This window comes from Necator americanus, chromosome IV (genome assembly GCF_031761385.1).
Source record: "Necator americanus strain Aroian chromosome IV, whole genome shotgun sequence".
Classification (NCBI taxonomy): Eukaryota; Metazoa; Nematoda; class Chromadorea; order Rhabditida; family Ancylostomatidae; genus Necator; species Necator americanus.
The window spans coordinates 18,879,989-18,905,990 of NC_087374.1; the positions used below are offsets into that span (position 1 = coordinate 18,879,989).

Sequence of the window (26,002 nt, forward strand, 5' to 3'; positions counted from 1 at the left end):
AGCGATTGTGGATAAGTAAGCAGAAGGGGGATGGGCCTCCTGCTACTCATTTAAGGTTTAGTTTAAATTTATTGGATTGCGGACGTTATGTGACAACAGTGCTGCTCGTGTTCAATTGCAATAACGTGTAATAACTTGCATCGTTGGGGAGACCAGATCACACAAGGCAGCTTCACACGCCTTTCTAGATTAATGGGTGGAGGAAAGGGAAATTGACCAGTGTGATGACGCTCATATTCTTGAACTACATCTCCTATTCCTATCTACTCATGGTATGATCCAGAGATAGTCAATATCGTGTCTTTTGCTGCTCTTAACTCCAGCTGCTGAAGACCCAGCTACTATTCCTTGTTGGAAAAAGGTCAGAGCAGTAAACGGCTACAATATGATTTTGGATGGCCCATGCTTCGCCGTTCTTTAATTTTTACGATTGTTTCTGTTTTTTTTTTCTACTTAGATATTGGTGATATTAGATTTTTATCAGCAAAAGCCACGACCCAAGAAAATAAGTGTCTTGTTTTGAATTACTTAAGTATTTGTTGTTATGATCAATTTGGTTAGGTATGCGTCTATCAGTGTGGTGGAATCACATGTGAAGAAGTTACCAATAGGTATTTTTTATGCTAGTTCCTTTGCCTATGAGGGTAAACGTGGCAATGGATGTGTTGAAGTGTACTGCACTATAAGTGAAATGTACTGTAATATTGCTGTGATTCCTTTCCATTTCCTCTTCTATTATTATTTCTACTATTTCCTATTATTATAAATCCCTCTTCTCTTCTCTTCTTCAGGAGACTTTTCTGAACCGGAAGCTTAGCCAAGAGTAAGCCACTGCTAAGATGCACCACCGTCTTGGCAAAATGTCGCAAGGTGGTTCCCTGATCCATATAGGTTGGGCGACGACCTGTGGTGAAAGCTAAGCTCGCGGAGGCATGACTGCTTAGTTTGGGGGAAAGTCTCTTTGCCACTCCAGCATATTCACTGCCTCAGTACCCTGCACACTGGGCCCTGCCGTCTCAGACGTCGGACGGTATGGCGACCGGTGAGAGGCAATCAAATCTCATGTTGCTCAAGACGTCATTGATTCTGGACCAAGGCGACACACGCACGACTCGCCAAGATCTTCGTGCCCATCGGTTCGACTCGACAGTCCTTTCAGCGCTCTGTTACGCGTGGACAGACACCGCGGCCACGTCTAGGAAGCTACTTACTACCCACAGAGCCTTTGAGAGATGTCTCCTGAAGTTTAACCGGCGCACACAACACCTTGCCGATCTTCGTATCTCCGACTTAAGAGGAATGTCCCGTCTTCGCGACCCAGCGGAATATGTATCGAAAGCAAAACATAGATGGGCCGGTCACATGAGAAGAATCGACGATAGATGGACTAAAAGAACGCTAGAGTGGATCCCAAGGGACGCTAAACGCCCCCGAGGGAGACCGCCAACGAGATGGGGTGACGTGTTCGCTGCACGGATGGACCAGCTGAGAGCTCAGCTGGATACGGCTCAAGGACTTCGTCAACGTCACTCACGAAGCTTGAGAACATCTTGGATGACAATGGCGAGGGAACGAAACGAGTGGAAGAGATGCTGGGGCCCGCACGTCCAGTGAAGACGGGCCATCTAAGTATCTAAGTAAGTATAAATTCCTCCTTCCTTTCTTTCTTGCTCACTGTTCCTACGAATTGACTTATGAGGCCACACTGTTGAAAAGTTTATGAGCTCAAGAACGGCTCGCGGACTCGACGCGTGTACGAGGGTGGAGCATTGTAAGGCATCGTAGAAGTTTTTCCATGCCATTTTCAAAGCCGATTAAAGAGGGTTAAATGTGAATACGCTCATACTCCAAATCTGCAATCCCTTATTGTCCATGGGAGCTTCCGACATCGCCGACTTCGTGGCTTGCAGCCTCTAACCTTCTCTTTGTAGATCATCTTCCCCAAGGAAAGAGGCGCATGTGAGAAGAGCGAAAGTCGGCAACTTTTCGCCTTTGTTCTATGCCTCCACTGCCATGAGCAGGCTTGGTTGGAACTTTTTTCTTCGATTGTAGTAGTGGCGCTTTTCATGAAGTTTTCCACACCTCGCCTCGATCTGATAACGATTTCTGGGACGCCACTTCATACCTTATGCAATTGATCATGAAGAAATCCCGTAGAAGCGTCCAGTTCGATTTTCTACAAAAATGAGAGTAATACGAGGATTATACATATTTCATTCGATGACGTGAACGCTCCTGCAGCCTAAACTGACGGCAGGGGGAGGGGACCAATATATTATATTAAATCAGTGTTTTTATCCACGCAGACATGTCTGGTACCAATTTATCGACCCCGGAGGGATGAAAGGTTGACTCAAGGCGGTTTCGAACCGTCAACCATGCAGTCCGCCGAACACATCAGCCCTCACAGCGACTGCAGAACACACTGGCTCGCTGTCCTGTTCCCCCGTTTCACACGCTCGCAGCTTACATCACACTGCTTGAAACTCCGAAAAATAGCTTTGTTTTAATAATTGTATCTTTCCTCTGTTTACACGCATGCATTTCCAATAGCAGTTCAATACGTTTTATTCATATTTACAGTGAGTGAACATAGGAGTGAAAACAACATAAGGATAAAGTCACATTCTAGACGAGTATCTACGAGTTAGGGAATTGAATGATTGAGCAGAGCATGACTGAGGGCGAGGCATGGGCGATGGGCGCGGGTGGCGGAAAGAAAACGAGGTTTGCTGCAGCATATACCAATGTTTTCAAGTGCAAATCAAAGTGTTCGGTTTATACTTTTTTTACTCTAGGCACAGCCATTGGCTGGTAAGGATAACTATTGTATAGAAGTTAATACAATTTATAAACTCATTTGATTACGCAAAAATTCGATAGATGAGCTCAGAATGCCATGCTACTTCTCCATCGCTGTCTACACTCGTCACGGTCACCGTAGTCGCGATTAGCAACTTCTGCTTCTCTCTGAAAAAAGGAACTTGCATGAACTTCTATTTAAATAAATAAACAAATAAATATACGACTGAAGACCTATGTGTATGTGCGGGCACGGTGAATGAATGAATGGATGAATGAATGAATGAGAGAACGAATGAGAAGGTGAATCTATGCATTGCAATTGTTTCGTGTTGAATCGCAGCTGACCTTTCCCACTAACCCGTCTATCGATCAAATTCAATTATTTATTCTGATTTGCTTTTGTTACAGGCGCAGTAAATTTCACCCTTCGAAGGTTTTTCGGGTACAAATCAAGACTATGACAACTACTCCAAATAAATAAAACAAATATCGACTTAATCAATTTGCTGATTATTGTGTATTTCCTTCCTGGAATCACCACAACACAATGTTTTGCATATTTTGACTATGGATATGACAGTCGAACGAAGATGAGAAACTGTGAATGTGTCTTTGATTTTTGGTTGGTTTTTGACGGGCCGATGAAATCTCTCCTCTCAGCGCGGACTCTCGCGCGTACTGATCTCAAATATGGTAATAAACTGAAACAAAATTGGTGAACTTATTGATTTTTTCTTGCAATTTCCTGTTGTTGTTCTAGTGAAACATTATCTACACATCCAATGATTGTGGGAATTGTGAATGTTTTGCACCAAGCTATCTAATCTATGGAAGACAGCGTGGTAAGTTTGTAATTGCGAAGAGGACGGATATGCTGATAAGTTTCTTGTAAAAAAAAAGGCAGTTGATACTTCCACTTTTCAGCGTTTTTCAACTTCCAGTGTGCTGATTCAAATATTTCGAAAACTCAACGCTGTTCTGAGAACATGACCTCTGACGGGTTTGAAGGGAAAATTAAGGTCCTGTCGCTCATAGACATTTGCATATCGGTACAGAAATATTGAGATTTCTAAGACAAAGAAGTAAAACACGGCTGCAGTATGCTGTTTTGGAAACACGAAGCTCTTTTCAACACTAAAGTAGTGTTATAGTACCTGCATCCTATGCAGTCGTCTTGCCATGGGGCCCATTTCTCGTCTTGGTGAATGCTCTTGCCGTCGGTCTTCGAGATATACAGAGGATCGAGATTTGAATGCCTTCATCAAACAAATACCTTAGATTGTTTGATTTTATTGTATATTGCTTCGTTGATTGATCGATCGATTGGTTCGTGATTCTTCTCATAAACGAATTAAAAACGCAATATTTACCTGCTCTCTTCTATCTTTAGCTAATTCCTGCTCGAATGCGGCTGTTGTACTGCGTACTACATTGCTTCTGCGCAGATTCTCTTTTTCATCTCGTTCACGAGACTCAACTCTATCCTCTAGTTTCGGAGGATCGATACCAAAGTAACATTCAGGAAGTCGTTTCAAATTCTCTGCAAAAAAAATACAGTGGATAATTTGTACCCAAGTAACAGAGAGATCAATTTTGACCTCGTTCTTTTCTTAGCTTGTTCTCTTCCTCTCTAATCCAGCTGAAGTCGATATCGCTGGACTCGCCACGAGCCTGAGAGGTTGCCAATGAGGACCTGGATCCGAATGATGGTTGCATTCTGAAACGCGACAAGGGCTATCCTAAGATCTCAGCGGTTTTTTTGATTGAACTTTCCTTATCTTCAGTTTAACACGCCAACAAATTGAAAATAGACAAAAAAAATCTAAAAAGTACTCAAATGAACGGACTACCAAAAGTTCAAAAGCTATTATGTGTCAGGCTACTTATTTAACTGCTCGTTTTTTAGTTTTTTATTTATTCGTATATACGTATACACCGACGGTGCCCAAAAAGAAACCATAATATGTCCAACTCAGAAGAAAGTTTCAGCACTTAATATTTTAATATTAATAATATAATTATATTAATATTTATTAATAATCTGGGGGTGGAAAACGTCGGCCTAGTAGCGAGTGGAAGGATTGTTCCGCTCTTTCAGAAGATGAAAGATGATCCGTTGGCGAGATATGTTCTCCAAATCCAGAAGGCCGCGTATTGGTGAACATAGCAGGGCTCCGACGGTCAACTCAAGGCGAGAGGAGCTTGTCTTGGATTTGGGGCAAATCTATTCGAGTTACCTCCAGCAGGAAAGATCACCAATGTTTGTGATCCTTAAACGACCAATCACCACCACATGTAGGCAGACGAGAATCGAGAAGGCACCAGATTTAAGCTGTTGAAATGAATGAAACTGAATTCATACTAGCCGTGAAAGATTGTCTGCCTATTCAGTACTACTTTGAAATCTCCGACGACCAACTTGTAGAATTCCATGCAAATTTTATTTTTATATTCATATTTTTATTACGCCCTCTATCTCCTCGAAGAACCACTTTTATTTATTTTTTCTGCTGAAGTTGATTAGTAACGGTTGATGATAACTAAAAGTTCTTGGTACAAGCAGCTTATCCTTTTTTATTTCTATTTTTCTATTATTCGTGTTTGAAATTACGTGTATAAGATCTTAAAAAGTTTGTCGTACAACCGCGGGGTATTGGATTTTACATTCGAGACTACGGTAGATGAAATTTCGTGCAATAGCGGTTAGCGCTGATTACCTTGGCATTGCATAAGTGTCATTATTGTTCAACCAGTCCTTATTATCGAATTTCTCGCGCCTTTCCAACCTCTCCGTTCGTTGAACTTTGATCTCAACTGATTTCGGTTTGTCCTAAAAATCCGATAATCACTGCTTGCTGATTTCCATTCTCATCTGAGTGTAATGAATGAGATATTACAACTTTATTTCCTTCCGTAGATCGAGTGTTGCTGGGAATTGCTGCGCTACTATCGCTCATCGGTGACATATCATCTGGAAAGAGTTATTTGGAACATGAAATGGCAATAAATCATAAACAGGCAGGGTCAGATGATCTGCAAAGATGATGATGATTGGTAGTTATTCGGGAAGACATTGGCGAAAGACCAGGGGTTCAACTTCACGGAATAATAATAATATTCCTTCAAAGCTTTCAAAGTGTGTTAACACGCACAGAAATCGCAATAATACCAATTCTTTTGCATTTCCAACCAAAGAGACAGTAACGGAAGAATAAACACATTTTTGAGAGTACAGTTGGATCAAAAGGAACTAAAACTTGTGGCAATTGCGTAAGCAGTAGCGCTGGATTTACTGCAGTGGGACCCATAGTCATCTCTCTGTCCGATTGGAGCTAGCACGGGCCCCGTTTCTATCGGAACAGTTTGCGCAATTTCACCAAGAATCAGGTCGTTGTGATCCGACTGAATGAAAATATACACCGCCTACAGTACTGTGAATTGCAATAGTAGGCGGAGTTTAGCGTATCAAACGTATTCCTCTCCTGAGTGACAATAATGCTTCCTAACTAACAAGGATCCTTGGGACAGCCTTAGGATTCTAAGCGCACACAAACCTCTTGTGCCTCTCCTCAACGGTGATTCTCGCCATGCGTCTCCAGCATGTCCGTCCGATACAGAAGTAACTGGTGATGACGTCAACGAGCCATCCCCATGTACTGCATGTCCGGACGTTGTTGTGGTGCTTAACAAGGAACACTCATGTTCTGTCACCATGTCTATGGGATCGAGAAGTATTTGAATTTTCACCTCAATGTTGATCTTCCTACGCGATCCCCTGGTGAACGGAATCGTGCCGCTCCAACTCGCCAATGATCCCTGAATCGTAGATCATTCGGCGCCACTACCACATGCACTCTGAAAATCAATAAAATCATTCAATCGCATAGATAACAGCTTATGGCCCTAGGTCTCTCCTGCGCCTCGCTTTCTCCCACTGTGGAGGGATGCGAATCGGAAGCATGTGTCATGCTTGTCGCTCAAGCACCTGTGGTGGGCCGGTATTATCGTGGATAATTATACGGTGGGCAGCTAGCATATATGAGATGTATTGATCGATTTTTGTAGGTTGCTAAGGTTCAAGGATGGTTGTGACGGACGTGCGCCGGTTTGTTCCCTTACCCAGTCTTCCACGTGAACGAATTAAAAATCAGGAAAGAGGATGTGTGTGCGAGAAAGTGAAAGGTGCGGATTGCGGCTGAGGATTTGATTGAACGAGTTCGTTGACAGGTTGTCCTCAAAAGGATCTAATTGTTTTGACATTTTACTTTGCTAAATCGCACAGGATTTGCGTCAACTGCGATTAGTGGCGTGTTTTGAAAGACTGAGCCAGAACAGTATTCCTGTTTTCAGTCAACAATTGAAGTTCCCTTAAGCTCCCTACGAAAGAAGTTAATCGATTCAGTTAAGCTTCTGATGCCTCTACAGGAATATATTATCTATTACACTGGAGCTTTTAAAATCTAGAAAACCACATCAAATATAGTTATTGCAGAATCGCTCCGTACATCAAATTACATTGTTTGACCAGACTTCCAGACTTCCAAGAACAACTATAGGAGAAATGAAGTAATTTCTTTCGGAAGCGCGAAAGTTCGACTTTCCTTGGATCTTGGCATATGGAGATTGCAACTTGTCGACAGTCAAATTGAAGCAAGAGCCAAGATTGTTAACAAGCTTTGTTACGGCGTCGTCGCCTTCGTCAGAAGTCTGGACAGTCGGATCGTTTGTGATATATCCTCTCAAATGCCTCATCAATCTTAGGGAATGATGACTTGTTCTGGATGAGGCATTTGAGAGGATATATCACAAATGATCTGACTGTTCAGACTTCTGACGAAGGCGACGACGCCGAAACGTTAGCCGTAACAAAGTTTGTTAACAATCTTGGCTTTTGCTTCAATTTGACAATCGACGAGAAGTATGGTCTGCTTACTACTTTCCTCAATTTAGCGACAAAAAAATTGTGGATTACGGTGGAAGTCATAATTTAACAGACAAATCTTTGAAATGTGGGCAGAAAGTGGAAGTCAAATATCGAGGAATTGTATTTAAAGCCCCCTCAATAAAACAATGTTTCGAGATGATATAAAAATTGCAGAAAAGAGGAAACGAGCTGAGCAGTTGAAATGATTTACAACGGTTACTGTAGAACGATGGAGAGGCTTGATTGCACGGAACGAAAGCTGCTTAGACTGCAGCTTGGCTACTTTTGGCCTAGGGTATGCCACAATGAAGAAACGCCTACGCTTTACGCAGAGATTGATGTGGTATACTGGCGGATGACACGTGGAAGATATGCACATCTTGCACCGCCATCGAAATTGGTTACAGAAAATTGTCTTCGCTCTTTCGGTCACATTACAAGGGTTTTTAGGGTTCAAGCAGGAAGAGCCCATCTAGCCGAAAACGGAGTTTTTGGACTGAGGTGGGAAAAAAGAGCTGAGGACACTCGGCGTGAATAGATTTACAACGGTACGTGGGTGATGCCATCGCCTGACGCGATTACCGGCGAAGATGCCGGTAATCGCGTCAGGCGATGGCATCACCCACGTAAGTCAAGGTCACCGGAAAATGATAGAAGATTGGTGAAAATTACAGAAGACCCAAAAAGAGATGTAAAAATTCGAAAATATGACTGGTTGAGTGATAGATGCCCGCCCACACTTGAACAGTCTTCGGGCAAATCCTTAGCTTTCCACTCCGTCAATAAACACCTATCAGAACGAAGTAATAGAATCATAATGCGGTCGAGAAAAGGCATTACGGTTTTCTTCGCAGGAATTTTTCTGCGAAACGCGTTGACAATTTCGTTGATGTGCGTCACGAAAAAATGTCGTCATGACGACATTAACGTTGGCAGTTTTACGTTTGCGTCGTCCGTGTCGCTAATAGCCGACGCTAACTAGTTACGGACATTGAAATGTTTCAACGATCGGGCAAGCAGCAAGCGGCACTTCCTGAACTCTCTACTTGACCTTTTACGCGATGCGAATGAATCCAGATGTCAAGACTTCGGTTCTGGATTTCGATTAGTTTTTGATGCGCAGTGCACTTTGAAGAAAAAGTACACTTCAGGACTCGAATTATATTAATAGGTTTAAAGGCATCACCCCACGAATCTGTGGTGGTACGGATTTCAGGTGGAGTATTCGTATACGGGGTCGTAGATTGTGGAGAGAAGGGTGATTCCGTCCATTCCTTCCTAATTGCCGTAAAAAACGGCCCGGAAGATGCGGCGCCGAACAGGGCTGGCGCGCTCCATCGAACTCCTTGTGGGAAATAGTGCCACGGAACGCTTGAAGCCGTATCTTCCGGGCCGTTTTTTACGGCAATTAGGAAGAAATGGACGGAATCACCCTTCTCTCCACAATCTACGACCCCGTATACGAATACTCCACCGGAAATCCGTACCACTCCAGATTCGTGGGGTGATCCCTTTGAGATTAGTTCAGAAACCGACTAGGGATTAAGAAACTGGTTACATCCGTTGCTAGATTCAGAAACAGCTATCAATCCCCAGGAATCTATGGATGATAAACCGTATTTGCGGAAAAAAAAGTAAATAGGACCGCGGTCACTATCAAGAGATTAATACACATTATCTTACGCGAGGTCCCAGGTGGAAATTCTTAGTGCCGAATCCCTTTTGATGAGGTTATTTCTTTCATTAAGATTAAATTGCATTTTGGAACGAATGATCGAATGAATGACAAAAACAGAAATCCTTCCAGTCTTTCTTTGTTTCATTTCAATTTTATTTGTCGATGTTGATATGTAACCACAGTAAACAATGATTTGAAACGTGCTCTACTTCAAATAGCTGCCCCACATGAAAGACACTTGAACACTCCTACTTCGGTCACGATTAGTAGGATTCGAAATTTTCGTTAGAATTTTCCGGGTGAAACACTCCTATGTATTCCTTTGCCTCCATTTTCTATCCCCTTCTCATCCACAAAAAGCACCAAGTTTTGAAGAGCGAAGTCTTCTTGAGGATTTCTCCCTGGATCCAAAATGCGAGAGGTCCAATCAACGGACGAAAGCGGATTTTTCTATGTAGACAGTGGCCTCGCACCTTTTCCAGCTTTTCAAGCCGTATTTCTCAAGAACCGTATGTAACGACTTCTCGCGAGTTTCTTTTTATGTTCGTGCGAAAAATCTCTGGAATGTCAAAGACTATGAAGAATTCATAGCAAATCATCGTAAAAAAATAGAACCTGTTCCTAAGATAAAATCTGAACGTGTTCTTGACACATTTTAGCAGATTCCTGAGGCTTTTGGCTTCGAAATGTCTTTTCTGGCGCAGATGATTTCTGCTTTTCGCACCTGCCTTTTAGAAACTGTCTCGAACTTTGTGCACTTACACACTTCCTGTGCACATAACGCACTGAAAAGAGAGAATAGTCAAAATCGCATGGCTGTTCACCATTCATCAAACGGCAATTAGGATTCGATGAAGCGAGACGAGCGGTCGAATCCACACATCCACAGAATTTACAGTAATCGCTAGTCTGTGTACTCCTACACCGCACACTACTTCACTACACGAACAAATTACTGCGAACCATCGCAGTAGGCATGTGAAAGCTCGCTCGTTCGCTGCACGGGCGCCGACGGTTACGTCTGTGCCCGTCGTGGTCGCACAGCGATGCCGCCACAATGCTAATGCGATGCGGCTGTATGTGTACGTAGGTGGAGAACTGGAATACTGAGAATATGCCACATGTGGACATCGGAAGGACGGACAGCGCGCATGATACCTGTCATGGCTAATGGCGACGTGTCTGGACACATAGACATGAATAGAAAGGTGCAGGTAGGAGGAACCGGATATCGCGGCGGGACTTCTTGTACAGACATATGAAATACGCTGTCAAGTTGGAAAAAGAAATTGTCAAATTAGGAGGGGTGGCGGGAGACTTTTGTACGGACAAGCAAGATAACTAAGCCGTTTTTCCGACGGCTAATCACGCTGCTGAGATGGCCTAAGCTCCTAAGTAACCGCTTGGCCGGTGGTTCATCAACCCCTAGGATTCTCTCAATGGATCTTTGCATCCTGGACGTCCTTGAATGAACGATCTGCTGATTCAGGCTTGGCTCTCAAGACCTCTCTCTGTGCATGAGCGCGACGATGAGCTCGAGAGTGGTCGCTATTTGTGTGTCTCCCTCTCTGTCCGGTGTGTGTGCGCTTCTGCATCGTTTGCACAGTGGGCGATACTTGGCGAAGTGGCCAGATTCAAGTTGACCTAGGCGCTGGCGCTTCTGCGCTCCCTTACATGGAAAATTTGCACTAGTTCACACCTCTTTGTCGACTTCCTCTAGCAGTAGTAGCCGGCCGGAACCACTTGATGGGTGGTGGTTCATGCGTACGGGTGGGTGGGAATGGCGCGACAGGGGTGCGCATGTACTTTACGAAAAGAACAAGACAGATGAGTTGACGGCGAATAGCGAAAGTTTGGGATTCATTTGTGCCGAATCTTTTCTACTGAGGAATTTCAGACAATCAGATAAGTCATAAAGATAAAGACAAGACGAGAAAAAGACACAGCATATTGAAGAGTTTGCGGTTGTGAAGGGGAGCAGTGGATGCTCAATTGAAAGAAAAAATTGTAAACAAGCCACAAAAAGAAAACGAAAACGAGAAAACATATGCTTTATTTTATTTCACTTTTCCTTTCGCATTTTCTTATCTATTATTTGTTATTTATTTGCTCACTTCTTCCGTATCTCATTTAGTCTTCTCTTCGTAGAAATCGACCACCTAGTGTGTACGGTGCCCAAAAGGCGATGGTGAACATGGTGAGCATCCCCAGCAGCCGAAAACAACTCATCCAAACAATTGAAGAACATCTTCAATATCTTCTGTATGTCTTTCAACTGCCTTTCATTTTTTTTCTGCTTGGAAGGCAAAAATAAACAGTTCAGTAAGACAGTTTTCCAGGATTTCGGCTCAAACGAAACCGTGACAATCTTCGAAGAAATTTGCAAATTGGATGAACTTGATATGCCTATTAATATAGTTACTATCCATCTGGTTAATTAAATAAAGCAATTACTTTTTAATAAGTATTGAAACTATCTAATCCTATATAGTCAGAAAGGAGAGAAATTCAAGAACTTCCGTCTTTTTTTTTTTGGAATGAAAGCTTTGCTAAGATTTTTTTTTGGTAACTCTACATCGAAGCAAGTAACGCAGCGAATATAGAATCAGGGCTTTGATAAATGATGGCATTCGGGAAAGGTCTGATACTTAAACTTAGATTAAATGCGCATTTTAACTTCCTCTATTTTTTCTTTAAAGGCAGCATACCACGAATCTGAGGTGGTACGGATTTCAGGTGGAGTATTTGTATTCGGGATAGTAGATTATGAAGAGGGATGCGATTCCGTCCATTTCTTCCTAATTGCCGTAGAAAACGGCCCAAAAGATACGGCACCGCACAGGGCCGGCGCGCTCCAATCGAACTCATTGTGGAAAAAATTTGACGCTTGAAGTCGCATCTTCCGGACCGTTTTCTACGGAAATTAGGAGGAAATGGACGGAATCACCCTTCTCTCCACAATCTACGACCCCGTATACGAATACTCCACCGGAAATCCGTACCACTCCAGATTCGTGGGGTGATGCCTTTAAAAAGAAGCTGAATGACTCATCAACATTTTTTAATTTTTGCTGTCAATTAAACTGAATACCTCACAGTTCTTTAGCTTACTCAGTAACATTACTTTCTAACACGTAATTTCTACTATTAGGTATATGAAACAGCCACAAGTAAATTTTCCCGGTGTTCGTAAGGTTCGTGTAGAAATGTCACAAAGAGACGTTATAGGTGCGAAGCCGCAAAGAGAACAAGGAAAACTAGATGGCCATCGTATCCAGAAATGTATGTTCAAATCTCCATATATTTCCACAATATTCTCTCCAACTCATAGATTACACGCAGTGGAATTAGGTCACCCTAATCCGTTCGCAAGTGAAGAACCTGCACGTCATTGGAGTCATAAATTTTGCTCACGTTCACGTAACTCGACCAGAATGCCTACACAGTATTGAAAATTAGGAGTCATTTCAAAAAATCACCTCAGAACAAAACACTGGAGATGTAGCGCAATAGGAATTGCTACCTAAATTTCGGTCAGAGGGGAAAGAATCAAGCACTAAATTATGCAAAAAAAAATGTATTTTCGTAGTATGCATCGTGTATTTTCGTTGCATCTATGATGTCATGCTAAAATGTTCGAGTTTGGAACCTCACTCACATCCAAGCATTTCTTTTTTGAAAATATAATCACCGTAGTTATAGTAGTTATGTCTTTAGTGCTGCTGTTACAGCATGTATAAAAAAATGCAGAGAGTATTAGGAATGCTGGATGGTGCACGGAACATGCATTTTGCATGCATTTTCATTGCATTCAGAGGAGTATTTTGAAACATACACATATAGAACTGCATAATTAATTTTTCCTCTAGACATATCAGTGATACGGTTGATAGCGCTTATCTCAGCGACAGTACAATACATATTGATAGTATGTGTCATGGCCATTCAGGAAATGAGCAGCGGTCCTATTCAAAGGTACCACCCCGAATCTGGGCGGCGCGGGTTTCAAGTGGGTTACGCCTATACGGGGTCGTAGATTATAGATTATAGGGAGGAGGGTGATTCCGCCCATTTCCTCCTAATTGCCGTAAAAAACGGCCAGGAAGATGCGGCGCGTGCACAAGGTTGGCGCGCTCCAATCGAACTCGTGGAAAATAGCACCCCGGGACGCTCGAAGCCGTATCTTCCAGGCTCTTCTTTTCACGGGAATTAGGAAGGAATGGGCGAGATAACCCTCCTGCCCGTAATCTACGACCCCGTACAGGCATAACCCACCTGAAACCCGCACCACCCCAAACTCGGGCGGTGATGCCTTCAGTGATATACAAACCACCATAATATCTCATTGTCATTAGAACTTATAAATAATATTCGACCGATAAAGGCTGACGCCAAAAGTGGGGGAATTGCGTGTCGGCAGTGGTAGCATACAGCATATAGCGGTAGTAGTGGTGTTTATTATCACTATGGATCATCGACGAACGGTAAGAAGGCTCACGTTCTTCGAAATCTCAATCTCCTACTAAAAGTACAAGTAAAGATCAATGAATGAAAAGAAGAATAAAAAGAGGAAAGAATGGAAAAGGAAAAATAGTTTGATTTGAGAACTTTAAACCAATCTGCTAAAGCCCGTTCACTGCTGCCCACTGGAACTGCCATTACTATAAGAATACATATATTTTATGTTTGTTTCCGTCAGATATAAAGTAGGTAAGCTGCTAAGATGAACTGATGATGATAACACGGATGGTTGGTTAGGTCACCCCCTACAGAACCTCTTGACTTCCCTCAGCAGGATCTTCTACCCGCTGTTTTCATACGAGTACCATGCAGCCTTGGACCTCATTCGTCATGGAACCCGCTCTTCAGCCGAAGGCCTGAGGCGATACGCGCCTCATAAATCTTAGTGGCTACACCACACCAAACACACCAGTTTTCCGTGTAGAATAATGGAGAACCGACATCTGCAGGCAGCGCGTAATTCATCCTGAACGAAACCATTGGAGACTGCGATGAGCGCACGTTCGTCGTTGTCGTCGAAAAAGAAAGGAGAGAAGAACCGCATGTCCGTGCATAATGGCGTCATGCGTACGGGCTTGCGCGCTGAGAGATCCGCACATACAAAACGAACGCGCATCACGTTCGTGTTTCATATCAAACAAACATGATGTATTTGATGTGAAGGCAACAAACGCCGGACATGATCGTGCACAACTAGTTCAAACAGCTCGAAGAACGTTTATACTATTCGCACGCACGATTTGTCAACTTGTAAGCCGCACCCGTGCGGGCGAAAAAACCGGAATTCAAGGTAATTCGTATACTGTATGCGATGAAAACATCGCTAAAATTCGCCGCAACTCAATGGCTGTGCTGCGTCTTTTTGTGGGTTGATTGGTTTTGTGCCGAAAACGGCTACAAAAGTTAGGAATGGTGCCTTAGCGTTTATAGCAATGGAGTGAGCAGTAATTATAGTCCTATAGGCACATAAATTTAATGGAAGTGCCGATAAATCGTAATGTATGTGTGGTGTGTAAAACTGTTCTGCCATTCGTTTTGTAGGGAGATGAGAGAACGAAAACAAGGGTTTAATAGTGTGCAATTATGGCTACATATAAGGTTTTCATAGGGATCTTTTAAGATCCAGAACGAAAATTAATATTGATGGGAAGGAGCAGCTATTATGCGCGCGAAATCGCTAGCAAGAAAAGCAACCAACCAAGTAGAAAAAACGGTTAAGGATAACACACAAGATGGTCAAAGTTAATGTCACCTAAACTGAAGTGATATTAGCATTCTGCCGACAATCCAGAGCAATCCGAGCTCAGCAGACAGTGTCTCTGAACGCCGAACAACAACAAAAACTTTGTCCTACATAGAATTTTGATGTCCGAACAAAGGTTTTTAGACGTAAAATGGTAGGTAGTAGGTGAGAAATGGTCCCCAAGAATTCTCTCTGTTTTAGTTTTTTTCGTCTTCCGAAAGGACAGGAAGAGGGATGGTGTGATTACACCAATAACTTTTGAAAAGCTTCTTGACAATGTACGATTCGTTACTAAGCGATTTGCAAACTTCAGAAGGATGCAGAGGGGAGGTGTGCCGCTTGCATCCGAATATAAAGAATAAGAAATTTATGAGACTTCTTATAAGATTTCGCAGGAAGTGAAAAAAGAAATCTACAGAAGTTGTCCAGCTACAAAGAAGATCTTTCTTACACCTCGCTACAAATGGGCCTCTTTTTGTTCGACTAGCTGTCAGCGCCAGTCGCTACTGTTGTATGTATCCGATCTCCAAATGTGACTATGATGATACGCAGCTCATTTTAAAGATACTCTTTATTTATTTACTTGTATTTTTAATTAACTAATTTCAGTTTCACTTTCGTCGAGCCACTAGCTACTATCCATTCTTCATTTAATCACTCACTTGCGAATTTGGCAGTATATTATCGCCAAGATTTTACTAGCTCAGGGAATTTCTATCGTCTCGTCATTTTTTTTTTGAAAATTTAGGTCTTACAATGACTTTTCAAGGTAATGGTTGCGGTGAGCACGTTTGGCTCCATTTAGAGCGAATTTATTGTTTTAGAAAAAAGAAACAGAATTAAGGACTGATAGTGTTTGCTCACGGGAGCAGGATAAAATCCATGTTTCTGTCACCCTTCCCTCCTCACTTCCAGAAGGAACAGGAAATAGGAGGCGCTGTTCTGCAATGATCCGAATTTTCTATGAGTAAGCCGTTTCCAACTTCTAGTTTCCAGTCGCGCTCTAGATTTTACTAGCACTTCGTGACGCGTTAACGTCCGTCGGTGTCCATATCCGAGAAGCACAACTGATCACAACAATTTCATCACCCTGCTGGACGAGTTTCCGCGTAAGTCGTTAAAGTTTGGAATCAACCGGTGTGATCCACACATTTTACACCTAATCGCTCGTGGGTACATGGGAACGTGGTTTTTGATCGTTCGTTTCTTTGATCTCCTACAGGAGAAATTAGTGAAATCGCGTTCTTTGATGAGCTACCATCATTAGATGAACTAACCGGTCGCGACCTAATGGCTAATTAGGGTCATTGCTGTCCTATCCATCCTGATCCAGAAGTCCTGAGACTATGTATTGTAAGTGGATCTAGGTCCAGGTTTGGCCATTGATTTGCTGTTTTCGAAAGATTTAGTGACACCAAGGTTTGCCACGGGTGGCGTTGAATAGCTCGCCGCCCTGTGGGATTCCATCTAAAGTACAGGTTGAGTTCACCCCCAAGAAGTGATAATCGAAGGACCAGATTCGGAAATAAATTCAAATTTCGCGTCTTTTCCCCGTCAAAACTGCTTGAACTGTGTGAACTTGACCTAGTTAAGGAATTTTATTGCGTTCAGGCGCTTTAACCCATAACTTGAATTAGATCGTGAAAACCCGTACCTACACCACAATTTACGGAGAGTAGATGGGGAGGTGGAGAAGTCGGATGCTGTGGGACGCTACACTTCTGTTAACAACAGTAACAGTAAGTAATTGGTTGCATGTTCATGAAAAATCGATTTAAAAAATCGTTAGGATCGATACAAACAAGGTCTTTTCTGCATTAGCTAATACTGGAGAAGTTAGAGCGCTTGGAGAAAGCTAATAAATCCATGAAAAAGTTCCTAGGAGGGTTCCACGTCCCGAGGAACTGGTCTTTTACCACGAAGAAATCAAAAAATTGGAAAGAAAATTCAGGGAAAAAATGGAGTGAAAGGAAACGACATTGAATCACTCTATAGGATAGTATATGAAATAGAGAAAGATCAGAAAGCCAAAGAAACAAATTAACGACCAGTTAACCACGGCTAGATCGAGTCTATCCATAAAGCTACTTACTGGACAAGTTATGAACAAAAGCAGAATACGTTATGGTAAAGGTTGTATTTGTTGGTCAACTAGTTCCTGCAAAGCTCTTATGATCTTTGCACTAACGGGTCTCTAGTACATTAAGGTCAACGCTGTATTGATAAGTTTTATTAGAAGAAATTTCTCCTATAGCACAGGCACATTCAAAATAAGAAGAGTCTGAAAGAAGACCAACCTCCTGACACAGAAGAAGAAAAGGAATAAGAGGAAAGAGGACGTAGAAAATGTCTGTTATGGACCCACTCACTCAGAATTCTTACAGACTTTTAATAAGAAGTAGTGAAATTTTTTTTTTAAAATAAGGGTCAATAATTGGTTTTCAGAATCCTAGATGTTTTTTTCTTTTCTTTCATGGACTTGTGCAGAAAAGCTCCTTGTAAATTAGAATTCAAGCCGGAAATTTGTACGAGAAGCAGCTTCACTTCCAAAATCCCGCACTCGATATTGAATTACGCCGTAAAGTAGAGGATTTTCGCCTGTTGGTGAGGTCACGATGAGATACTCATAATTTGAGGCCTCATCATGCAAAAATGTGGTCTATAACAAAGACAAATTGTTTGCAGGATTAAAAAAAACCATCCAGTAGTGTCAATTTCTTCAATATGTTCGGCTTTGTGCGAGCGGCGGCGGTAGTGATCGGCCAAGGTCAGACGAGGGCACATCCCTCGCCTTCCTCGCCGCTATTGTCCCCTCGGTCAGTTCTCAATAGGAGGGATCTCACCCAGGTCACGTGAATGATCGAGAACAAAAAACGCTGTTCAAACAGCCGGAAAATCTGCTGACAAGATCCAGTAAAGCAGAAATAATGGATAAAACGAAAAAATCACGAAAAAGTACCTGTTCAAATCATCGAAAGACATAGCACGAGCGTAAACCGATGGCATCGGTTGCGGTGGAAGGAATACTGCCGTCGGAACAGAGCGGCCCATTTTTTTCAGCAACTTCTGTTGTTTCTTCTCCATTTTTTCCAATTTTCTCATCGTTTTCGGATCTGGTGGATATAGCAACTGTCGTTCTAAATCCAAATGATTCAACGACATTCGTGATCCACGCATTCGCATACGTTCCGAATCGCTGGGACTGGTCATGTAACCGGAATCTGCATTCAAACTTATCATTGAACGACGCATTTGTGGATGAGGCACGTAAGGCTCCGCGTAAGCCCCCGGTGGTCCGCCACTAAGACCACGCTTAGCGTCGAAGGCACCCGGCGTCGCGGTCGGTGCCGTATACGCTCCATAGGGACCATGCGGCCACGCGGACGGTGGTGGTGGATAGTGGCTGGAAGAGCGGTTGCCCATCGTCGTCACCACGAGTATTTCGTGGTCGGCGCGACTGACGCCATCCACCAGGCTCCGCCCCCACGATGATCCACGCCTCCGCTCACCGGCGCCGGTGAACCTCGTTGTCGTCCACCAGTCTTGCGCTAATTGCAGTCCAGCGGTTTGTCGCAGTGTCTGTAATTATGATGACGTCTTCTCTTACAAAAGAGCGTCCGGAAGTTCACAATTTCATATCTGGGCACCAACATAACCACATTTTGATCATTCTCATTATTTAACTCCCATTGACTGGATTTCAGAGGATATTCCGTGATTTCGTATACCACTGGATCAGAGCCGTTACAGAGTTCGAATTTCGAGTGCGATTCTGCTAATTCTCACTTCCTGGCTCTAATTTCGCGGATAGAAAGCAAGCAGAAACAAAATAAAATAAAATAAAATAAAATAGATAACTATTAAAGATAAACAGGGCTCTCAAGGTTTCGTGCAGATTTAGCTTAATAGTTCTAACCTCTATAGCCTCCGAAATAGTTTTTCCATAGATTTTAAGAGTACAAAAATCTTCCGAAATGATGCAAATATCTAAGTAAAATGATGCAATGAAAGGTGGATGAGAAACATCATACATAGAGCTGTTTTTGGTTGTTCACCGTTACATTCGATGAAGTATTTACTTTCATTTGCTTCTAATCCATGGAAACTTCTTCATTCAGCGTAATTTGCACTAATGAGGAAGCCACCGTGGTCAAACATCGGAAGCATCGTCTTGACGGAGCAGTTAGGTGTCAAAATTGACGCGCGGACGCACGCACGAGGGCAAATACGAGCGGACTCAGCGCCCCCCTCCGAACGGCCTCCAATAGCCAGGCGTGGCTTCGCGCTTAGCACGTTGAGCCGAGCCGACCTTGATCTTGATCCACGGAACACGGATTTCCAATCACCTCTGTAAACGGCGAATGTCAGTGTAAGTTTTCCCGTTGATTGCTTTGGTCAGGATACCTTGACCTCAACGAACGCAATGTCGCGTACATCGTATGTCCTGCGAATTTGTGCGAATTTACTTATGCGCTTTTTTCTCAAGGAATCCATCCACTTAGTGCCTGGAGAATTCCAATTTCAAATCCAATTTCATCGTTAGATTTCAATTAAGCACAAATGTGTGATCGTGTTCTGGACGAAGATAACTTGCGCCCGTCGACAATCAAGGACGATCGCGCATTGGATAACGGCTAACGCTTATGGATACATACGTCGCGACAGGCACACGTCTCGTGATCTAATCGGAGCCGGTGGTGGGCTGAGACAAGTGGGAATAACACGACTGCCCGCTTCTTCTCGTACGGAAATCAGAGGGAAAAAAGCAGAAGGTGTATTTAGGGACTCGCAATTATGAAGACATTTTCTGGCGGAGCTTATATTCAAAAGACTTTCTTAAAGAATTTACACAGATGTTCACAGAAAGAAATTCCAAAAATGAGGAAACATCGAAACGATAAATGAACGATTTAGCAACAATTAATCAGTTAGAAACTCTTCCTAAACATTCTTTTAGTCTAACAACCTCCTCTTAGGGAATAAAACAAAATAGAAGAAGAAATGCCTTAACCATGCCTTGACTGTTCGTTGAATAACTCATTTTTTTACGCAACTGACAAAACTGGCCCCCTGTTACCTCACAAAACGTTTCAATGTCTGGAATCCGAACCATTTGGAGTGTTTGTAGCTTTCATAAAGCTGATACAGAATAAGCACTGATCGGTGGTTCTGAAAGAGTGAGAGCCGAAAATTACAGATGCTTTCTTCATAGCGGTGAAAACTATGTCCATATTACTATTATATATTATTATTATTATTATTGGTGCAGGAAGTGTCATTGTCATTGTCATTGTGCTACCGAAGATCTCGAAAATAGCAGGGCTCAGCTCATAACGATGTATTATATGCATGAAGCGATCGTAAAACGCCGAAAACCCGGTCTTCCAGAAAGCAACCTTACTGTCGCTCGGAAATAGTTGGCGAACTAAATGGGTCATGAGTTGACTGAATTGCAACAAAAGACAAAATTCAAATCAGGACATAAAATAGGGGATCATTTCTCGCAACTCGTCAAAACGGTAGAATCCACACACGCGAAAACCAAGTCGCATTTATCTCCTGGCCTTCCAAAACGTATTTTTGCTCACTGCTTTCCACAGAAAACCGTATCATTTCCATCAGATCCAAACTTTACTGTAATGAAAGCTCATGTAATAGGACTATTTCGCCTTATTGTCGGAATCGTGAGTAGAGTGGAACGAATTAATCAAATGAGGCGTAGAAGTGTTCTCATTTCTACAATCCTACATCTTTTGCTTCCAAAAACAGGGCGTGTACCAGCTTACACTTTTGCTTTTCCGGCTCGTGGAGCGGCGAATGCGGGAAAATCGTAAAATGACCACTTCAGTTTTGAGGTCAGCGCGATTTCAAAAAGGGAGGTGGTTCAAATAAATATTCTAATTTAATGTGGTATCCTAAAAGTGATACCACCTTAAATTAGAATATGTATTTGAGTTCCTCTATAGGTAAAACTCAAGAAATTGCGGGATTCTCACAAAGTAACTAGTTTCCTTGATTAATTGGAAATTTATCTTGGTTTTAAATCAGCATAGTGAGTCTCGGATTAAAAGGTTTGTTAAACGCAATAGACGCAACCATTGCATTACTTCCCAGAATTTTGGTGCTTATATATTTGTAAAATGACAATAATATTTAACAACAGGAAAATAACAACAACAGAACACTACAAAATAAGTAAAAAAAAATAATAAAACCGTCTGATTCAAGATCAGCAACTTTCTCAATGTGTGGATAAAGGATAAAGTGCCTGGCGCCAACCAATCCGCTTGGGATGCGCCCCCACGTTCACTTCAATTCACAATCGCTTGAGGTTTACGAACGCGTAACTGCTCTATACAGTGACCTGCGACTTATCGACCCCGGAGCGATGAAAGGCTTGGTGAGCAATAAGGCGGACTCAAACCTCCGATAGACAGCGGAACCACAGCGACAGCGCACTTCTAAACAACTGCGCTACACCCGCAACACCTTTCTCAGAGTAGGTGAAAAATCTCTCTTCATCCACAGAAATCTATCCAGAAGGTCTGGCAGAGACTACCCGATTTTATTGCAAGTGTTCAGGGAACGTGTAACAGAAGGTGCGGGCGGACCGGAAGCTACATATACATATGTCTCCAGTTCTGGATCTTGTTGCATGAAAGCTCGAGCAAACACAGACCAGCTCGATCAATGAGCGAAAAATTATCAGTTGCAAGTCATCATGTTTTTTCCAGGCACAGATAGTCATTCAAAATCTTTTTTAGTCGTGCCGTTGACTCAGCGCAGGTGGGTTACTTTCTTTCATTCCTGGTTACTTTTTTGCATCGGCCAGTTGTGATCCGCAGGTGAGGAACAAAGCTGTAATTTGAACAAGAGTTGGAAAATTCTAATGTAAGATCTCTTATTTAGATTTCGAGGCTAAAAATGTGTAGTTCGTCAAAAAGAAGCCAAACATTCGTATTAGTCAACTGTAGTGTTTTGCTAGAAGTCCTAGAAAGTTCCAAAACGATTCCATGATCTCCTCGCATGCTCACAAACAATGGGTTCAATTTCCGCGGGTTTTTCTTCAAAGAATATAACCAATAGTTGTCTTTTCTGGAAATTTTCTCAAAAAAGTGCTCCTTTCCTTTTTTTATGGTCATGCCCTTATTATGTCATAATTTCTGGCATTCGCTTCGGGGTCAACTCTTGCGGTTCAAAAGAAAAGTTCTTCTCCCTATTTTGTAGACAGTTCCTATCTTACAATTAAGAGGAACTAACTGACGCTTGATACTTTTCGCACCGTGACTCTGACCAAAGTTTCCTCAGATGATTTCTCGCAGCTCTTATTTTGCGAATCCCTCGGAGTGAAAGTTGTTGTTGCCATTTGAGCGCAAAAGAGGTGGAAATGGTGTTTTCGCCATTTCCATCTCTTCTGCGCTCAAAAACAACTATTCCTATTCTGAACACATTTTATCTCGGATACCACTTCTTTTTCTTCTTCAAGGGAATTGAATCCATCCAATCTTTTATTCTTGTATGCATATTTTATTTTTTTGTTTTTCCATCTTATAATTATTTATTGATGATTTTTTCATTTATACATTTTCATTTACCACATTTTATGTACTGATCATATGGGGGACGCTAATGTAATGATTGAAAGTGTTCCGGCTTATAACTCAGATAAAAGTATGTAGAGCCAAAACAAGGTCACCATCGTATAATGTTTACATTCCGCTGTATGTTTTTCCTTTCCAAAAGAGGATATGGAAAGTGAAATTCACACCGATGCCCCTAATTCACGGTCAAACAAGGAAAAACTACCAAAACTTTCGCACGGAACCGGTCCCAAATTTGTGGATCATCGGAATGCAGGAAAATCAGGTGCTGAATCATCCGCATCAATCAGAAAATATCTTAAAGGTAAAGCAAATCTGAGCCGTTTACTATTTGTGTAACTGCGTGATAAAATGTGCGGATTTCACTAAGGCATACAGATTGAACTGTTTAGTAAAATGGAACAAAGAAGCGATGGAAAAATCTAGTTTTTCTTCAGAAATATCTCCCTAGTTTTCAACCCTACGTTTTTTTCGGACTTCCCTCAGAAAAATTACGAGAAATCCTCTCTCATGAGCATCACTTTGAAGCATTTGAAAAGGGTAGTGACGCTTGAAAATTGGCGAGTATTCAGGGGAATTTTCTGGAACGAGGGCAGAGGAGTGGAAACTCACAACAAACTCACCTTGTGAGTATTCCTTCCTTGCTGATTTATATACAATCGATCTGTACATTTATGCTTGGGCACAGTGGTTCGTACGGTAATTAAGCGCATAATTTTTGAACTCGTTGATATTTGATGTGACGCCGAGCGAATGTCATAACAATTCATCCAGAAGGTCAACGCTGTGGTCATGGAGATCGGTTTAGAGAATGTCAACCCTTTCTGATTCGTACGCAAACAATAACGATCATGAGAAAACAACGTTTTTTCCCGTTCTCAGTTCTTTAGAACTCAATCAAAAACATGAAAAAAATTGCTAGGAACATGCACAAGAGTACTGCAGACCGAAGATCGCTCGAAGGTAATCTTTTTTCCTGGGAACACGATTTCTGCTTATGCCGAGAGACGATTGCTACAATTATATGCTAGGTATCTTGAAATCGCCCTCCGATAGAACTTGCTTTATAGCCAACAGCTAATGGGTAAGGATGACAGGAACGCGGGGCAAAGATGGGAGAGGGCGAACGGGCAATGAAACGAGCATGTTCATTCATTTATCACTCGAAGGACAATACGCACTTTCACGGTTTGAAGTCTCGCAAAGAGCGCAGCGCATTTGCTTGCCAGATACATTAGGTCGAGTCATAAATAACCTCCATCCAGGTGCACGGTACCCGATGTTGTTCTTTACGCATACGATGGGTTACCCAAACGAGGGATTCCTGTTAACGCTGCGCTGGCAAAACATTGGTCAGACACCAATCTAGCGTTGCGTCACGTTACGTTTAATGAGAATCCAAAAATAGACCTACGCCACGTATTGTTTTGGGAATCCAAACAAGGTAATAGTGCTGCGGCTACGGCACGCAAAGATCACATATGGTTAAAGGCATCACCCCACGAATCTGAGGTGGTGCAGATTTCAGGTGGAGTATTCGTATACGGCATAGTAGATTATGGAGAGGGGTGTGATTCCGTCCATTTCTTCCTAATTGCCGTAAAAAACGCCCGGAAGATGCGGCGCCGCACAAGGCTGGCGTACTCCAATCGGACTCCTTGGAGAAAATGTGTGCGAAAAATAGTGCGCCAGAACGCCTGAAGCCGTATCTTCCGGGTCGTTTTTTTACGGCAATTAGGAAGAAATGGGCGAAATCACCCCGCTCTCTATAATCTACAATCCCGTATACGAATACTCTACCTGAAATCCGTACCACCTCAGATTCGTGGAGTGATGCCTTTAAGGAGTGATAACTGATGGGGCGGTTCGAAATTGGTTTGTCAAATTCCGTTCTGGAGCTGCAACATTGAAAGACGAGCCAAAGGGGTCCTACAGTCTGCGATGACGATATTTTGAAGTCAGCATTGGAACAAAAACCACGTCAAAAAACGAAGTATATAGAGAAACTCAATACGTCACAATCAATTGCTTGTCGCCACTTAGAGAAGTGTAGGAAGAACAAAACGGAAGTTATTTAATATGAAAAAGGGCGATGATCAAGGAATGCAGATCGTACAAAGAGCCAAAAATGCATTTCCTCCGGATGAACAATATTTCTAACCGATCTTCACAGTCCATTTTCAATTTCAGAGCAAATGACAAGAGTTTCAGTGCCCTGTGACCATCATTTTCGCAAGTTACGTAGAGAAGAGGAAACAAAAGTTAACGATTGCGTAAAGATGTACTTCCAGTGCTAGCAGTGCTTCAGAAAATCCTACACGATATACAAGAGCACTATAGTCGGCGAGCTGAAGATCTCGGGGCGCACTGGTTTCAAGAAAGGGCAGGAATTGTTGGAAAATTTTGAATTCTAACTTGTAGAATTTAAAGAACCCGCAATTTAATGGATCGATGGAAAAAACGACCTCGTTCACAGGTTACTAAAGACGTTCTTTAGTAACCTGTGAACGAGGTCGCATTTTAGACGTGGACTCACTATGTGGACGATGAAGCGGTAATTCACATCTTCAAAATAATTTTTGTTCTTTACTCCTACTTCTTTAATGTGTGTTCTCTAGCTTCACTTCACTAAATTGTACCTTTTTCTACTTCTTCCTATTTTGTTTACGAAGCTGTCCAAGAAAGAGATGTTAGTGTTTTCTTTTGCAAATTCCGCTCCGAAAACTCTGCAAAGATGTTCCTGAAAAAGACCAGAAAAAAGATGGAGACATTAGAATTTAGCTGCTTTTTCCTCATTCGATAGCAACTTTTTCATTAAGTTTGAACCTCATAGGGGAAGAAAAGTGTAGGAAGATGCTGTAGCTCAAAAAAGGACGAGTATCCTACCAACGATTTCTAATTATATAGGAAAAATTGTTACATTCTCCTGAAAGATACAAAATTGTTAGATTACCATCGCGGTCAGTTCTTTGCCGATCCAGATATGAGCCCGTTTCACTCACAAGAAGAGGGGGAGAGCGCAAGAGGTGAGCACATGGACGTACCACCAATTAAATGAAATGGACAAGAACTGTGGAAAGAATCGTGGAACATTATGCAATGTTTTATCAAGGCAGCACCAAATTCAATCGAATGCAAAAAAATCAAAGGGAACTTCTATAGAAATAATGAATAATTCTGGTTGCTTGAAAATGTCACGACTCAAGTGTAAGCTCTGCTACAATCGACAA

At 42.3% G+C, this 26,002-nt stretch overlaps 2 protein-coding genes across 4 annotated transcripts in view; one reads left to right on the plus strand and one right to left on the minus strand.

Moving 5' to 3' along the window:
• Positions 1–1,032: 1,032 nt before the first annotated feature.
• RB195_001861 (uncharacterized protein) lies at positions 1,033–1,614 on the plus strand (the record flags this gene model as incomplete). The annotated part of the gene is made up of 1 exon (XM_064198834.1): positions 1,033–1,614. One exon carries the CDS (start codon positions 1,033–1,035, stop codon positions 1,612–1,614), a length of 582 nt encoding a protein of 193 aa, XP_064054715.1.
• Positions 1,615–2,889: 1,275 nt separating this feature from the next.
• The window catches only part of RB195_001862 (uncharacterized protein), a gene marked incomplete at both ends in the record, with an annotated part of 40,444 nt that continues 17,331 nt past the window's right edge, over positions 2,890–26,002 (minus strand). The window contains 9 exons of one of the 3 annotated variants that reach the window (XM_064198836.1): positions 2,890–2,970; positions 3,960–4,061; positions 4,176–4,345; positions 4,404–4,522; positions 5,523–5,635; positions 5,706–5,776; positions 6,360–6,487; positions 6,553–6,660; positions 18,131–18,750. In XM_064198836.1, the coding sequence (XP_064054716.1) occupies positions 2,890–2,970; positions 3,960–4,061; positions 4,176–4,345; positions 4,404–4,522; positions 5,523–5,635; positions 5,706–5,776; positions 6,360–6,487; positions 6,553–6,660; positions 18,131–18,750 (1,512 nt within the window). Of the gene's footprint in view, positions 2,971–3,959; positions 4,062–4,175; positions 4,346–4,403; positions 4,523–5,522; positions 5,636–5,702; positions 5,777–6,359; positions 6,488–6,552; positions 6,661–18,130; positions 18,751–26,002 lie in introns of those variants that run through there. The other 2 variants (XM_064198837.1, XM_013435186.2) reach the window with 2 other exon arrangements.